This window comes from Lagenorhynchus albirostris, chromosome 15, assembly GCF_949774975.1.
Source record: "Lagenorhynchus albirostris chromosome 15, mLagAlb1.1, whole genome shotgun sequence".
Classification (NCBI taxonomy): domain Eukaryota; kingdom Metazoa; phylum Chordata; class Mammalia; order Artiodactyla; family Delphinidae; genus Lagenorhynchus; species Lagenorhynchus albirostris.
Genome location: NC_083109.1, coordinates 14,304,607 through 14,321,112, shown reverse-complemented (window position 1 = coordinate 14,321,112; position 16,506 = coordinate 14,304,607). Strand labels below are relative to the sequence as shown.

The following is a 16,506-nucleotide window of genomic DNA, read 5'->3' as shown; positions in this document are numbered from 1 at the left end:
GCCACTGTGCTTGCCTAACCCAGCATCCTAGCTTAATTCTCTGCTTGGCCTTTGTCACTACTAGCTGGTATTTCTCTGGTTCCTTTGGTTATTTATCTTTCTTCTTCCTCCACCAGAAAGTAAATTCCAGAGGAACAAAATTAACTGTCTGTCTGGTTCTCCCAGCCCATCCTCCAGGCCTAGGACCCTGCCTGAGCGCAGGTGGGACGTGTCCAAACCTAAGTGTCCAGTGAATGGAAGATGAATGTGGGAGAGTGAGTGGCTGAAGTGGGTATGTGTGAGTCAGTGTAGATGCATGAGTGTGTGTGTGTACACATGCTGGCTGAAGAGGCCAGACTAGTGGCCTAGTCTGAGGCCGGACTAGAGGACCACAGTGATTGGGAAGTCTCCTTCCCGCGGGGAGGACAGAGAAAGACAACTTGTGGGGTCCTCCCCACAGTGGGGATGACGGTGGGTGGGGTCCCAGCCAGGCCGGGCCAGACTGGGGACGTCCAGGGCGCACCTCTGTCCCGCCTCCAGGCAGAGGGGCCCAGGGCTGGCCGACGTGGCAGCTGAGCTGCCGGCGGGCAGGCGGGGAGGGAGGGACGGAGGCTGGAGGCGGGCCGGAAAGTTTGGCGGCGGAGGCGGGGACTCGGCCGGGGGATGCGCGCCCGGGTCCCCAGAGCCCCCAGCTCGCCTCGGAGTCCTGCTCAGCATGGGTAAGTCGCGATCGGCGCTGCGGGCAGGGAAGGCCGGCGACCCCATCCCTGCACGCGCACTCTTTGCCCTGAGCTGCAGCTCCCCGACCAGATACAGCCCACTCGGGTGGCAGCCGGGACAGCCGGCCTTGGCTGGTGGCTGGGAAGGGACGTGGGCCCACTTCCTTCCATGCTCCTTTCTGCCCAGAAAAAAAGTGACCTGAGAGGGCTCCTTACTTGATACTGGGCGCTTACTTGGGGCCAGACCCTTTCCTGACCGCTTTAAGCCTTACAGCGTCCAGCAGGGGAGTGAAATTGTTCCTATTCTGCAGATGAAGAAGTGGAGGGTCCGAAGGGAGCAAATTTATTCATCCACTCGCGGAGCGCTTCCCACCAGGCACCGTTCTAGGCCCGGGGATGCTGGCCTACACAAAACAGACAAAACCTCTACTCTCCAGATACTCAGTAGAGGGGAGATGGGGTGGGGGGAGGGGGGGAGGGAATTTCTTTGTTGCTCCAGGGGACTAAGGTTTCTGTTTTTCTCTCCGGATTCGGAAGCATCAAAGGGTCAATATTCATCCACCTACTATGTGACAGACATTGGTTTAGGGCTCGGGGACTCAGTGGCTCTGTGTATAGATTTTGGGGTCAGAAAGACCAGGGTACCAGCCCTCCTTCCCCCACTTCCCAGGTGCATCGTGACCTGGGACAGTTGTAGTTAAGCTCTCTGGCCTTCAGTTTCCTCATCTACAAAACGGTCCCCATAAAACACCCTATCACAGGGAAGCCATGTGAATGACATGAGAATATGAACTTAATTACTCCATATACCACTTGCCCACGGTAAATGGTCAGATAACATGAGCTTTTATTTTTTTATCACACCCAACATTGGGATTCTGGAGTCAGACTGCCCGAGTTCAGAGCCTGCTCTGTCACTCTGTGCTCTGTCACAACCACAGGCAAACATCTTTACCTCTCTGTGACTCAGTTGCCTCATCTGTAAAATGGGAATGGCACCAGTGCCTGTGTTACAGGGTTGCTGTAGGAATGAAGGCAGCTGACACAGGTATGGCTTCTGGAAAAGGATGTGAGGTTGGCTATAGTGGCTGCTCTGTAAGTATCACCTGTTGCTGGGACATTTGGAAGCCAGCCTTCTGGGTGAGCATATTTGCACGGTTCAGTTTCAAACCTGGTCTTTCCCTGGAGTTTCAGGGGTAGACATGGCAGGTCTCTGGTGGGGGAGGGACCCAAGACATTGTGACTCTGGTTGAAATGCTGCTCTAGTGTCACCAACTGAGGGTGCCCTGGGACTTGCAGCTGGTGATATGGGCACCCCAAACCTGGGTTCTTTCCGCTTCGCCTGCCCCTTGATTCTCTCCCTGGGCAGCTCTGCCTGCCACAGTGAGAGGCTTAGAGAACTGAGGGGTTTCCTCCAGTGTGGGGCAGCTTCATATACTATATTTAGACAGACAACCCATAGAAAGGAAGAGTGGTTCCGAAATCCAGGCTAGGCCACTCTAATTTGGAGGCCAGGATTTACTTCCCTTCCAGGCTCTGGACCCTACTGCCCCCCCACCCCAGGATGCTCAAAAGCCAAGATCCTTTCTCTCTGGATTCCCTATGTCCTGAGTTCATTCATTCATTCAGTCATCTGTTTACTCAACCAGTACTTACTGAGTGCCTACTGTATGCCAGGAACTGTCCCCAGCATCAGGAGACAGCTGAGAACAAACAAACAATTCCTGTTCCTTTGGGGCTGACATTCTGCTTGGGGAGCCCAATAATATGTAAAACATATAGTTATTTCAGATGATGAAAAGTACCACGGAGAAAAACAAGTAGAGAAGGGAATACGAAGTGCTGGGTGCCACGGGAGTTTGCATTTCTAAGTAGAGGGCCAGGGAAGGTCTCATAAGAAGGCGACGTTTGAGCAGAGACCAGAGGGAAGGGGGATTGGGGCCTCTGAGATGGAGGGAAAGGGCTTTCCCGGCAGAGGTGACACCTGATAAAAAGCCTTGAGATGAGACAGGCTTGGAGTGAGGCGGAACGGGAAGGAGGCTGGTGTGGCTGGAGCCCAGTGAAGGGAGGCAGGTCCTACAGGGCCTTGAAGGCCACTCTCAGGACATTGGCTTTTTTTCAGAGTGAAGTGGGAGCCTTGGAGGGCTCTGAGCAGAATGATGTGGTCTGACTTGGGCTATCGTAGGATTCCTCCAGCTGCTCTAGCGCAGTAGATTAAGTTCAAATGTATCTGACACAGTCCTGGAATGGGACGTGGAGATATCGCCCTGGACCCTGACTCAGTCATTTGTTCACTCAGTAGAAGCTTTATTGAGCCCATCTTGGGTGTCAGGGTGGGGCTGGAGCCCTGGAGGCACAGAGACAGTAAGTCTCTGTCCCCATCCTGCTCAGGTAAACACATCACTTATTCAATTACTTGGTGTGAGCAAATGCAGGAGAGAGCAGAGTTGGTTGGAAGTGAAAAATATGACTTGGAAAGTTGAGGAAGACGTACAGGAATTAGAGATTCCCTCAAAGTAGCTTAACCAAAAAAAAAAAAAAAGGGTGGGGTGTTATTTATTGGTCACTGAAAAGTCCACAGCTTCAGGCATGGTTGGATCTAGGGGCTCAGGCAGGGTTGTCAGGAATCCCTCCCAAGGGGAGATGGCCCCCAGCTGCTCTAGGCAGGTAAACTACCAGCTCAGTACCCCAAGTAAGCAAACACCCTGGACTGGACTGGCTCTCACTGGCTCAGGTTCAGCCACGTGACGTTCACCACTGTCCAAGGCCAGGGAACCCGCTGGCTGATCAGATCTGGGTCATGGACACACCTCTGGAGCTGGATGGTGGGGGTGGAGTAGGGAGGTCATCTCTACCCCCGATCCGGAGGCAGAGTTGAAGACGGGACAGGGAAGGGCAGCTCCCCACAGAGCCGGCGAGACTCATGCCAAATAACAGACGTGTATTATCAGAGGCCCCCCGGGATGAGGATGAGTGGGCATTTGGGAAACACGGGTGGAGCAGGAGAGGGAGAGGAGGCACATGCAGAGGCAGAGCGGCATGAAAATCTACGGTGTGTGCCGGGAACCAGTGTTTGCAGGGTGTGGTGGAGAGGTGGGGACAGGGGTGGGGAGGAGAGGTGGCCAAGGAGTTGGGCTGGGGCCACCAGCTCGTGAAGGGCCTGGGAGGTCATGCTAAGGAGTTAGGACTTAATGGAGCACGTGGTGGGAGTCTTGGAAAGCTTAAGGAAGAGAATCCTCTTCCCCCATCTTTCTAGCGGCCCTGACTCATCTGAGGTTGTCCTCCACAGCTCCATGGGTCAGTAGCACTTCACCATGCTTTGTGACTTGGGATTTTCCTGAGAACTTTATTTCCCCTCCACATCTGCCCCCTACACCCCTGCTCTCTCTCACACCCCACCTATCTCTGATCGGCCCTTCTTGCTTGAAGTCAATCCAGCAAAGCTCTTAAGTGCATGGGTTTGGGAATCAGATGGGTCAGCGTCTGAGTTCTGATCCTGTTGCTTCCCAGCTGTGAGAACACCCTGAGCCTTAGTTTTCCCATCTGTCAAATGGGGATAATTGTAGCAGTACCACCTAGAGTTGTTACGAAGATAAATTGAGAGAAGGCACCTAAAGTCTTTGCAGAGAGGAAATACTCCATCAATGACACTTGTTATTATTACTGTTTGATCTCACTTTTATTTTTGCTGATCTGCTCTTACCACTGTGACCTGAACCTGTCCTGCTGCATTTTCCAGCAGAACCCGTGGACAGTCAGCTTTGCCTGTGAGCCCTTTGGCTGGGTTCCCATTCACCTCAAGAAGAGCCCAGGAAATGGCAGAAAAATTCTGTGTTTTCACTTGATTGCCTCACATGGCCTGGAAGAACCTTCCCTTCTGGCAGTAAACTCCAGAAACCGAGGGAGGTGGGGCAGAGGGAGGCGAAGAAGGGGCAGGACCTGGACAGCATAATCTCCCCAGAGTATTTACTGATGGTCATAAAGAGGAAGGACAAGGCCAGCCAGGGAATGGTAGGAGGCTATTCCCTGGGGGGCAGAGGTGAAGCAGAAAGTGGGGAGTAATTCCTCTACCCATGAAACTCCTCCCCCCTGCACAAAAATTGCCTAACATAGATGGAGCGAGGCAGAAGTAAGAGAACAGGGTGAAATCTTATTATGCCAAGGTATAATAATGGTGTGGTTAGGGGCAGGGATTGTGGAGCCAGACCACCTGGCTTTGAATCTAGACACAGCTACTCACTGCTCTTGACCTTAGGCAAGTCTCTGATGATCAGTTTACTCATTCATAAATAATACAAAAGCCCACCTCATAAAGTTGTGGTGAGAATTAAATGAGCTATTACACTAAAAGTGCTCAAAGCAGTGCCTGGTCCAGATCAAACACTCCATAAATCTGGCTATAATGTTATGAATGTTCTTGTCAGGTCCAGGTGGGGATGGGTGAGACAGATACATCTGGATTACTCCTGACGCTTCCAGAAATATTTGTTTATGTATGTGAATTAAAAATTAAGAGCAACCCGTTTAACTGCTCTGCCAGTATGGTAGCTGCTGGCCACATGTGGCTATTTTCACACTTAATTAAAATTAAATATAAATTAAAAACGCAGTTCCTTAATCACATTGGCCACATTTTATTTTACTTTTTTTAAACGTGGCTTCCATCATTCTTAATATATTTCTTCATTTACTTAATCCAAGAATACACAGAAAGTAGTTTTATTTTTTTAATATTTATTTATTTGGTTGCACGGGTCTTAGTTGTAGCACACGGGCTCCTTAGTTGCGGCAGGTGGGCTCCTTAGTTGCGGCTCCAGGGCTCTTTAGTTGCAGCTCACCGCCTCCTTAGTTGTAGCATGTGGGCTCCTTAGTTGCAGCTCAGGGGCTCCTCAGTTGTGCCAGGCGAACTCTTAGTTGCAGCATGTATGGGGGATCTAGTTCCCTGACCAGGGATCGAACCCGGGCCCCTTGCAATGGGAGCGTGGAGTCTTAAACACTGGACTGCCAGGGAATTCCCTTCTCTGCCTTTTTTTTTTTTAAATGACACCCATCATCACCTGAAATTATATTATATATTAATTCATTTATCATTTGCCTTTTTCTACTAGAATGTCAGATCTTTGAAAACACCATTGTATTGCCAGCCCCAAGAACACTGCCTGGTGTGTTGTAGATGCCAGATAAATTTTGGAATGATTGGATGGATGCATGAATGGATGGGTGTGTGTCTGGGTAAATAAGGGATGGAATACAAAGATGTGTGGATAGATGGATCAAAAAATGGATGGATGTTTGGGTGAATTAAGGGGAAGATAAATGGGCCAATGAATGGATGAAAATGTGGTGGATGGAGTAGATAGATGGATGGAGGAGTGAATGATGAAGGGCTGGGTGGATAGATTGATTAGTAAATAGACGGGTGAATGAATGGAGTGGATGGATGAAGAAAAAAGTGGATGGGTAGATGGATGGATGGATGAATGGGTGAAGTAGATGGACAGAAGGAAGGATGGAGGGAGAAATGGATGAAGGAAGAAGTGGATGAATGGATGGATGGATGGAGAGATGGATGGAATGAAGGAAGAAGTGAACGCATGGGTGGATGCATGCATGCGTGGGTATGTGGATAAATGGGTGAATGGATGGATTAGATAGTTGGAAGGATGGACGGACAAAGCAAGAAGTGGTTGAATGGATGATGGATGGATGGATGAATAAATGAATAGATGGATGGATGTAGTAGAAGGATGCATGAATGGATGAGCGAATAGATGGAGAGATGGACGGGTGGACAGAGGGAGAGGAGGTTGGGTGGACGCTCTGGCAGGAAACATTCTGGACTCTGTCCCTGTTACTTTTGTTTTCCAGGCCGACCCTCACTCTTCCTGGCACTGTGTGCCTCTGTGTCTTTGCTGGGCGGCCTGACCTTTGGCTATGAACTGGCAGTCATATCGGGTGCCCTACTGCCACTTCAGCTTGACTTTGGGCTAAGCTGCTCGGAACAGGAGCTCCTGGTGGGCAGTCTGCTCCTGGGGGCTCTCCTGGCCTCCCTGGTAGGGGGCTTCCTCATCGACCGCTATGGCAGGAAGCAAGCCATCCTCGGGAGCAACTTGGTGCTGTTGGCAGGCAGCCTGAGCCTGAGCCTGGCCAGCTCCCTGGCCTGGCTGGTCCTGGGCCGCTCAGTGGCTGGCTTTGCCATCTCCCTCTCCTCCATGGCCTGCTGTATCTACGTGTCAGAGCTGGTTGGGCCACAGCAGCGGGGAGTGCTGGTGTCCCTCTACGAGGCAGGCATCACCGTGGGCATCCTGCTCTCCTATGCACTCAACTACGTGCTGGCCGGTGCCCTCTGGGGCTGGAGGCATATGTTCGGCTGGGCCACTGCGCCTGCTCTCCTGCAGTCCCTCAGCCTCCTCCTCCTCCCCCCTGGTACGGTTGATGCTGCAGCCCACAGGGACCTCATCCCCCTCCAGGGAGGCGAGGCCACGAAGCTGGGCCTGGGGAGGCCAAGATACTCCTTCCTGGACCTCTTCAGGACCAGGGATAACATGAGAGGCCGGACCATGGTGGGGCTGGGGCTGGTGCTTTGCCAGCAGCTAACGGGGCAGCCCAACGTGCTGTGCTATGCCTCCACCATCTTCCATTCAGTCGGCTTCCGTGGGGCCTCCTCGGCTGTGCTGGCCTCCGTGGGGCTTGGCGCCGTGAAGGTGGCAGCCACCCTGACCGCCATGGGGCTGGTGGACCGAGTGGGCCGCAGGGCCCTGTTAATCGCTGGCTGTGCGCTCATGGCCCTGTCGGTCAGCGGCATAGGCCTTGTCAGCTTTGCTGTGCCCATGGACTCAGGCCCGAGTTGCCTGGCCGTGCCCAATGCCACTCGGCTGTCGGGCTTCCCTGGAGACTCTGGCCTGCCCAGTGGCTTGGCTCCGCCTCTGCGGCCGATGACCGACCAGAGCCCAGGGCGGCCAGTCTTGTCAACCTCTGAGAAAACCAAGCCTCATCCGGGAGCTGGGAACCCCACTGCCCTTCCTCTGCCAGCCTTAAGCATCATGCCCGCTGCACGCCCTTCTCCTGCCCCTGAGCATGCCCTGCTGCACTGGACCGCACTGGTCTGCATGATGCTGTTTGTGAGCGCCTTCTCCTTTAGCTTTGGACCAGGTAAGTGGAAGTTCTCTTGCAGGTAACTCTGGAGCCTTCTACCTCTCCTAGCGGGAAGGCTGGGGACCGAATCCGTCAGGGTCTCAGAGGGACTAGAGGTGGTTTGACCATGAGAACAATGAACTCAGATTTCAGGGCTCCTTGCTTCTCTGAAGGTACTTCTTCTGAGGGCAGAGGCCTAAGTTATGTTTGTAATATTTTCTTTCTTATAAAGGCCCCAAATAAAGGCCCCTAAGCTTCAGGCCTCATAAAACCAGAATGTGCCCCTGGATAGCTCACTCGGAAGGGTTTTAGCTGGAAAGGAATTTAATGAATAGGGTGACCAACCATCCCGGTTTGCCCAGGACACTGAAAGTCTGATGTCCCGGGAAACCCCTCAGTTTTCTGGGCAGACCCAGCTGCAGCCTAAGAGTCCTCCCTGCTCTCCTGTCCTAGTGACCTGGCTTGTCCTCAGCGAGGTTTACCCCGTGGAGATCCGAGGGCGAGCCTTTGCCTTCTGCAACAGCTTCAACTGGGCCGCCAACCTCTTCATCAGCCTCTCCTTCCTTGACCTCATTGGTGAGTCCTCTGACCTAATCCCTTGGCCCGGTTCCTTTGAGATCCAGAAACGACTGCCTCCAGACAGAGCCTGGGCCTCCATATCGTCCAGGTATAAGTCACAGAAAACCCCAGAGCACCAGGGAAGGGTCTCTGAGATGCTGAGGAGGCTCCTGACCCAACGCCAGGGGTCATCGAGGCCAAGGTGGGCGGGGCTCCTTCCCTGCAGGGCCCCAAGGCACAGTTCTTAGGGTTTAGTTGTTTTCCCATTTCCTGCACCCAAGTGTTTCCTCTTCAAAGGAGGAGCCCTGGGGGACTGTGAGAAATACTGGCAGAAGAACCCACCCACCATGCCTGTCTCCCATACACAGTCTCTGGGAATCCAAGCTTCTCCCTGGTGCCTCAGTCTTCAAGCATCCCCTTTATGTGGGATGAATGAGTGAGAAAGAGAGAGGAAGGAGGGAAGGAAGGAAGGGAGGGAGGGAGGGAGAGAGGGGAGGAGGGAGGGAGGGAGGGAGAGAGGGGAGGAGGGAGGGAGGGAGGGAGAGATGGGAGGAGGGAGGGAGGGAGGGAGAGAGGGGAGGAGGGAGGGAGGAAGGGAGAGAGGGGAGGAGGGAGGGAGGGAGGGAGAGAGGGGAGGAGGGAGGGAGGGAGGGCTTATTAGAACTGTATCATATCCCTATCATCCCCTCTCTGGGGATGGGAAATACGTCCTTCCCAAGTCTAGCCAGGCAGTTAGTTAGAAGACTAGAACCCAGTCTTCCTCCTCCCAGCCCAGCACTCTCCCTGCTGGAATAAGGATTAAGTGGAGGTCAAGCTGGTGAAGGGTGGCTGCTCGGAGGCAGTGTGGCCCTGGCTGTTGGAGGTGAGAATGGTGTCTGAAACGTCATTAGTGCTTCCGCCTCCACAGCCTTCTGGGTGGAGCTGAGGCTTCTGCCTTCTCTCGCAAACCAGTCACACGCCAAATTGGCCAAATGCTTGATTCATTGAAAAACCGATTCATGGAGTTTCTGAGGATGGTTTTTCGGAGCTGAGCTTTGCCAAGGCTGCCCCCGCAGCTGTTGTGCTGCTGAGGTGGATGTCATTTTCCCTCCATGCACATTTTCAGGGGCCAAGTGTGCACCTCTGGTTAGTGTATGGCCAAGATGTTGGTGGATTTGGGCCCCGGCCCTTTGCCTGCCTCTGGGACAACAAGTCCTACTCCTGCTTTAAGATACTTTTATCTCACAGCGTGTTAGGCATACTGCAAATCTACCATCTAGAGGATCTGCTTTGGGTGAACTGATTTTCAGTGTTCGAGGAGTTGGCCCAGGCTGTGCCCTGCCCACACTCCCACCCCGTTTTTCCCAGGTGCCATTGGCTTGTCCTGGACCTTCCTGCTCTACGGGCTGACTGCTGTCTTCGGCCTGGGCTTCATCTATTTATTTGTCCCTGAAACAAAAGGCCAGTCGTTGACAGAGATAGACCAGCAATTCCAGAAGAGACGGTAAGGGGGCCAGGGCTAGCCTGGGGGGAAGAGTGGCATCAAACCCTGAGCACTTTGCTTCAGGATTTTAGCCATTACAATTTCCCTTTGCAAAAGAGTGTTTTTCTTCTCTTCCTGGTGTTCTTACTGCCTGGATACAGTGAGTTTTGTCCTGTCTTCAAACATGAACTCTTTTCCCTGAGTTGTTTTGTGTCTTCCTACAGCAGAGTTTTATTTGACTTTGAGCTCAGCTCATAGGAATTTAAAAATCATGCCGTTATGGACTCATAGGAGATTAGAATAGTTAGATCCTAAAACAGAATCTTAGAGTCATGGAAGCTCAGAGAAACAAAATATTATAATCATGGCCTTTTGAATCACACACAAAGAACTCTGAGCATAATCTACTCATTCAGTGGGTGTTAATATGCCACACAGTGTTCGGGGCATAGGAAATGTGTCTGAAAATAAGATGGAGAAGGTCCTTGTCCTCACGGAACTTCCATTCTAGTAGGGGAGGGGAACAGAAAATAAATAAGCCAGTGAATGCAGAAACAAAAGCATTTCAGTTAGTGATGAGTAGCTGGAAGAAAAGGAAACAGAGCAAAATATATTGAGAGGGTCTGGTTGGTGGAGAGGGAGACAGAGGGGCACAGGGTTGTGGCTAAATCAGAGCTGGATGCCCTGAGTAGGTACCATTTAAGTGAATGAGAAGGAGGCAGCCACGTAAAGATGAGGCAGGGCGAGGCTTCCAGGTAGAGGGAGCAGCAGGTGCAAAGACCCTGAGGTTGGGAGTGTATCTGGCATATGCAAGGAACAACAAGGAAGCCAGGGTAGCTGGATCAGAAAGAGCAAGGAGGGAGGGGAGGAGGAGAGAAGATCAGATTGGCCAAGTGGGTAGGAGCTAGATCACATAAGGTCTGTAGGTCCTAGACAGGGGTTCAAAACCTTAGCATCCGGGACCTTGGGCGGTTGAAATAAAGAGCACTGGGGGGGTGTCAGAAGGGACCTGAAACCACCATAGTCCTAAGCGTCCTTGGCAAGTGCCCCAGGTTGCCTGTTGTCGTAAAGGGAGTCACCAGCGTCTGACTGCCCGTTCTATTCCTGGGAGGCCCTAACAAATTAAAATGGTAAATCATTCTAATGGTGAGTTGGAACTTGCCTCCCTGCAGCTTCCTGCCAAGCCCCAACCTGGCCCCCAAAGGGATGCAGAACGAGTCCATGTAAAACTTCAAACCTGGTCCACCCCAGCCCAGAGTGTTCTCTGCCAGTCGCACACTCCCAGTTTGTTGCATGACACCTGCGGGGCCCTCAGCAGTCCAGCCATATTAGTTAGGAGACAGATTTGGCTGCTTGGAATAGGCTGAATATAGGGGGTCCGGGGCTGGCGTTGAAGCTGTGCTTCAAGGGGTCATCCAGGGCCCCAGGCTCCTTCCCTCTTGTTGCTCTGCCTTCTCTTCAATATAAACTTTTCCGCATGGCCCGTGGGAGCCACCACCTCCCTGAAAGAGGGAAGGGGAAGAGAAGGACACACAACCTAAAAGATCCACACGTCACTTCCACCTACAGCCCTTTGGATGGAACTTGGCCACATCCACCTGCAGGGGCGGCTGAAAAACATGGTCTTTAATCTGGGTGCCATGTGCTCACCTAAACATCGAGGGTGCTGTTACTAGACATAAAGGAGGGACAGATACTAGGAGCCACCTGGAATCTCTGCTCTACCGGCTTTCTTGGGAGAAGATTCCAGACCCCTCCTCTGGAATAAGAAGCTAAGGAGGCAGAAAGGCAGGCAGAAGCCAGCTTTAGGGTGAGGCAGGAGGGAATTGCAGCTCAGGGGAACGCTGAGCTGGACCTGGGGACTCAGGAGCCTGGGCCAGACCTTGGGGAAAGCAGGCTGGATCTTCTCCAGTCTCAGGAAAAGACAGGAAGTTAGGGGCTTTGGCTGGGTCCGGAGCCAACTTTGGCTGGGTGAGTCATCACTCCAGTCCTTACCGTTCAGGGGGCCCCTGATATCACAGGCCACAGAGAGAGAAAGAAACTCAACCGTGGGGAGCATGGCGACACGGGAAGCTCCAGAGATCTTGCAAGCAAGCACTAATGGGACCCTCCTTCCAGCACCAACTGTTCTCAGTGCTGTGTTGCTCCCTACAAGAATCACATCCCCAGGAGAAAGTCTGATTGGCTAAGCCTGGTTTATGTGCCCACCCCCCAAACCCCCAAATAGGCCAGGATAGGGCAAGCTGCCTCTATTGACAGTCCTACGAAGATCACATGCAACAGAGGAGACCTAGAGCCCCAAGGAGACGAGAGGATGGAGGCTGGATGGAGCCACCATCCGCTGCTGTGGGGTATACTTCTATTCGTGTCCTCACGCCACAGATGTGCTTGTTGGAAATGGGGACCTGCAGCTTAACGGTCTATTTCCTCTGCTCCTTTAGAGAGACATTAGCAACCGAGGGGTTCAGACGCCCTTGCCATCAGTGGCCACTGAGTGCCATAAGCATGTTCCTTTCCCTTTCACATCAGGGTACTTGGGTTCAGAAGAGACCTTTCCATTCCAAGGGTGATATGATCACCAAAAGAGCTTTCAAAAATCTTTTATCCCAATTTCTCAGGAATCCGTTCATTCACTTTCAGCAAATATTTTCCAAGTGCCCGCTAGGAGCCAGGCACTGTACTAGGCTCACGGGACAGACCTGTGACCAAGAGACACCGTGTCTCTGGAATGAGGAGGAAGTTACATTTTAATGCAAAGGGGAGAGATGGATTACAGAACACCCAAATGCAGGAATAAGATAAATGAGAGTGGGGTTTGTATCACGAGGAAAATAAGGCAGGTTAACTGTCAGAGAGCGAACAGTGGATTTGGGGGCAGTGTGGAGCTTTCCATCTCTTCAGCTAGGGTCCAAGTGTACCATGGGTACATTAATGACGCAAGTTGATCGTGAGCTCTTCGTGACATTGAAGGACATTTTTGTGTACCTGTTATGTTCACTGCTCTATTCCCAGGGCCTAGAACAGTGCTTGGCCCATGACAGGCCAGCAGTGACTCTAGCTCTAGTGAATGAATGAAAGGATGCTCGACGAAGGCCTCTGCGAAGAGGTGGCAATTGAGCTGAGACCTGAATAATGAGGAAAAGCCATCTTTTCCAAGAGCTGGAAGAGAGTGTCCTAGGCAGAGGGAACAGCCAGAGCAAAGGCCCCGAGGTGGGAACAAGCTGGGGGTTTTGAAGAGCAAGAAGGAGACCCATGTGGCCGGGGTGGAATGGGAAGATGGGACTGGAGGGCGGTGACACGGGAGAGGCCGGCTGCAGAGAGGGGCTTGGACGTGAGGCTGAGAGTGACGTCACTTCTCAGCAGGAGTGACAGGAGGTGGTCTTCGTGCTTAGAAAGGTCAGTCCTGTGATTAGGAGAACCGGCTGTAGGAGGCGTGGGTGGACACAGGAAGACCGGGGGGAGCGGCTGGGTGGTCCAGAAGATGGAAATGCGCATTAAGGCAGGAAGCAGGGAGGGTCAGGTAGGAGTGGGGTGGGGATGGGACGGGGATCCCAGGTACGGTCCACTCCCATCACCCCCCGGGGAAGGCCACCAGGCCCCGTCACCGTCTGGCCCCACTTACTCTCTGCTCTCCAGGTTCGCCCTGAGCTTTGGCCACAGGCAGAGCTCGGCTGGCATCCAGTACAGCCGAATTGAGGTCTCTGCGGCCTGCTGAGGAGTCCATCTGGAAAATGCCGGAACCATGGCTTTAGCAGACAGCCTTCAGCTTCCTGCTTGCCTGGGTACCAGAGCGCAAGTTCCAGGTGGTCCTTCAAGAGGCACCCCTGCTCCGGAAGAGGTCTGTTTTGCTGGGGCAAAAGGGATGAAGATCTGAGAACTCAGAAGTCTTCAGGTGGAGTCTCAGGCTCTGAGGGTTCCTGAGGCTCTGCCTTCCTGCATCAGTTTCCCCACTGACTCTGCGCATCTCTGCAGTAATGAACTTATGATGAGAACATCTTATGGAGACTTCGTTGCTCTATGGGCTTTCTCAAAGGATCTCGAGGGTACCACCCTGGCAGGAAGTCTCTCCTGGAATCACCCCTAAATCCAGCTGAGGATACCATATTCTCTGCTCTCTTTTTCCATCTGGTTGGGACTTTCTGGGGAGGGGGAAGCCTGCTTTTTGGCTCTCAGATCTCATTTTGTTCAACCCCTCTAATTCTCTTACCTGGAATATTTGTCATTCACCAGCAACTCAGATGGTTGGTAGGAGCTCTAGTCCTGAGTTCAAGGCCTGAGACTGCTGGTGTTCTTGCTGTCGGACTGGGGATCTCAGCTTTCCCTGTATGTGCAATGGGAGCTCTGAACCAGGGGGTTCTTAAGATCTCTTCTGATGCCAATGAGCTGGAATTCTAAGTGCCGACAATACCACAGATATTCAGCATGGGTCCTGCTCTCAAGTTGCTAGTCATCTCTTTCAGGGACATAGGTTTTAATTAGGGGAACGGTGAACAGAATTCCAGAGTTGTGTGCACTAAAATCCAAGGACCGTCCTAGTGCAGGTCACGAGCTCCAGGAGCTGTTTCCAGGATGGCGCTGGCGGACTCTGCAGAAAGGAGGTGGGTCGGAAGCTAACAAACCTGGTTGTCGGTGTGGCCTCCACCTCTCGGCAGCTAGTGACCCTGGATAAGTAACAACTCCCTGAAGCCTCAGTTTCCACATCTACAGAATGGGGATGACTATGCCCCCAGGGGTGTATTTAACCTCTGTCTCCCATCAGGAGGGTCTTCATTTGGTCCCATTCAGCTGGTCAGGATGGACGGGATTTCTGCTCACCCTCAATACCCAGGTCCCCACCTTTGGGATGTTGTAAAGGGCCACCCCCTCCACCCCCGCCAAGGGGTGAGTCAGACGGAAACTGAGCAAGTAGCTCCTCTCCCACAGGACTCTGGCCTCCCCTGAGTCCTTGTCTCTCATTTCTAGCTACTTCCCTTAGATCCAGTGGTGTGTTGGAGCCAGCTTGTGCTGGCTTGTGAGAGCTGATTGTTAAATTTTCAGGAGTTTTGCAAGCTCGTTGTTAAACACAGCTGCTAAAAAATTAAATTATTTAAATTTATACTTAAATAAATTATATTAAAACCGAGGTAATACATACTAAAAACTCATCACTTCCTTATTTTACTCCATTTTGCTCTCATCTGTGCTCTTAAGGTAATTTACACCTATTGCCTCGCATGAGGAACGTGGGGTAAGGGCACTGCCCATCCCTTGCCGGGTCTGCCTTCAGTGACCCACGGGGAGTGCATTTGCACCGCAGGGACTGGGGAACACCACAGATCAGGGCTTGATTTGTCGTTTTGTTGATTGTCCAGTCTTAAGAATGTGATGGATACAATGTTAATAATGTAAATTAAACTTAACAGTGTGTTCTGCCTGTAGTTGATACTTTGTGAACGGCACAAAAAATGGAGGGGATTATTATCCAGTGCAGCCAACAGGTGACTCATGTCACTGGTGAAGGAGTTTGGACACAAGTCTTTGTTGTTTTACTTTTGTCTTATTCATTAACAGGAACAAACATTTCAACTAGCATTCATGTCAGAACTGCATTCATGCGTCAGTGACGTCAGCAACTTCTTTGCTGAGTCATATTGTTGTCAAGCATTTCTTCGTGGTCTAGTTTTGTTAAATCGTGGCTAAATTGCAGTGACAGTTGGCTTTGGAATCAAGAGGTTGGCAGAAAAATCAACAAAAACATTTCTGTGAGAATTAATTGGCTAGATGGCATTTACAATAAAGAGTATTTACAATAAAGTATTATTATTCGTAAATTTTCAATTTTTTTTTTTTTTTTTTGCCGTACGCGGGCCTCTCACTGTTGTGGCCTCTCCTGTCGTGGAGCACAGGCTCTGGACGCGCAGGCTCAGTGGCCATGGCTCACGGGCCCAGCCGCTCCGCGGCATGTGGGATCTTCCCGGACTGGGGCACAAACCCGCGTCCCCTGCATCGGCAGGCGGACTCCCAGGCACTGTGCCACCAGGGAAGCCCAAATTGTCAATTTTGTGCAACAAACACATCCTTTATTCCAGTAAAATTTACACACACACACACACACACACACACACACACACACACATTTTTTCCCTGGAGAGCAGTTATTAAACATTTACCAGCCCATCACTGCTTACAGCTGTCCTTTTGGCCCCTTCAGATCTAATTCTCTACCCAGGAATCCCCAAACCTTCTCAGTTCTCCTTTCCTATCAGCCTAGGAGAATGCTCTTCTGGTCTTAGGGTGGTTTCTCCTCTTTTTTGTTCAGGGTCATAAACTCATAGATCAGGTGGGGGATGTAGGTGAGTGAAGTCCACTGTGGTAAGACAATAGGGAGTAGTGAGGTCTGTGGAGACAGGTGAACACAGGCCTCTCTATCAGGGATGACTGACACTCAAGTCCAGCTGGTGCCTGCCATGAAGGAATGTGAGCCCATTGTGGCCTGACCATCTGAATTAAAAAAAAAAAAAAAAACAGTAATTCAGACTTTGGTGTAAAATTTCCTGATTTTTTAATAGTGGCAACTGATTCTTAATTGAAAAAATCATTTTTTAAGCTCAACTCAACACACCTGTGGCTAAATCACAGCCTTTAGTTTGTCCCTCCGTCCTTGATGTCCTGTGA

The 16,506-nt window shown here is 51.7% G+C and overlaps 1 protein-coding gene across 4 annotated transcripts; it reads left to right on the top strand.

The window, feature by feature from the left end:
- Positions 1-681: 681 nt before the first annotated feature.
- Positions 682-15,648, top strand: SLC2A10 (solute carrier family 2 member 10). Of its 4 annotated transcripts, none has more exons than XM_060122690.1 (5): positions 682-698; positions 6,567-7,850; positions 8,286-8,408; positions 9,738-9,873; positions 13,489-15,648. In XM_060122690.1, the coding sequence occupies exons 1-5, from the start codon at positions 695-697 to the stop codon at positions 13,565-13,567; spliced, it is 1,626 nt and encodes a 541-aa protein (XP_059978673.1). In that variant the 5' UTR covers positions 682-694; the 3' UTR covers positions 13,568-15,648. The 4 variants fall into 4 exon arrangements, 3 of the variants coding, with proteins under 3 accessions (XP_059978673.1, XP_059978672.1, XP_059978671.1); XM_060122689.1 differs by lacking the exon at positions 682-698 and adding an exon at positions 4,522-4,604 and having other exon boundaries at positions 5,807-7,850; XR_009535169.1 differs by lacking the exons at positions 682-698; positions 13,489-15,648 and adding an exon at positions 9,110-9,252 and having other exon boundaries at positions 5,511-7,850; positions 9,738-9,771.
- Positions 15,649-16,506: the final 858 nt, after the last annotated feature.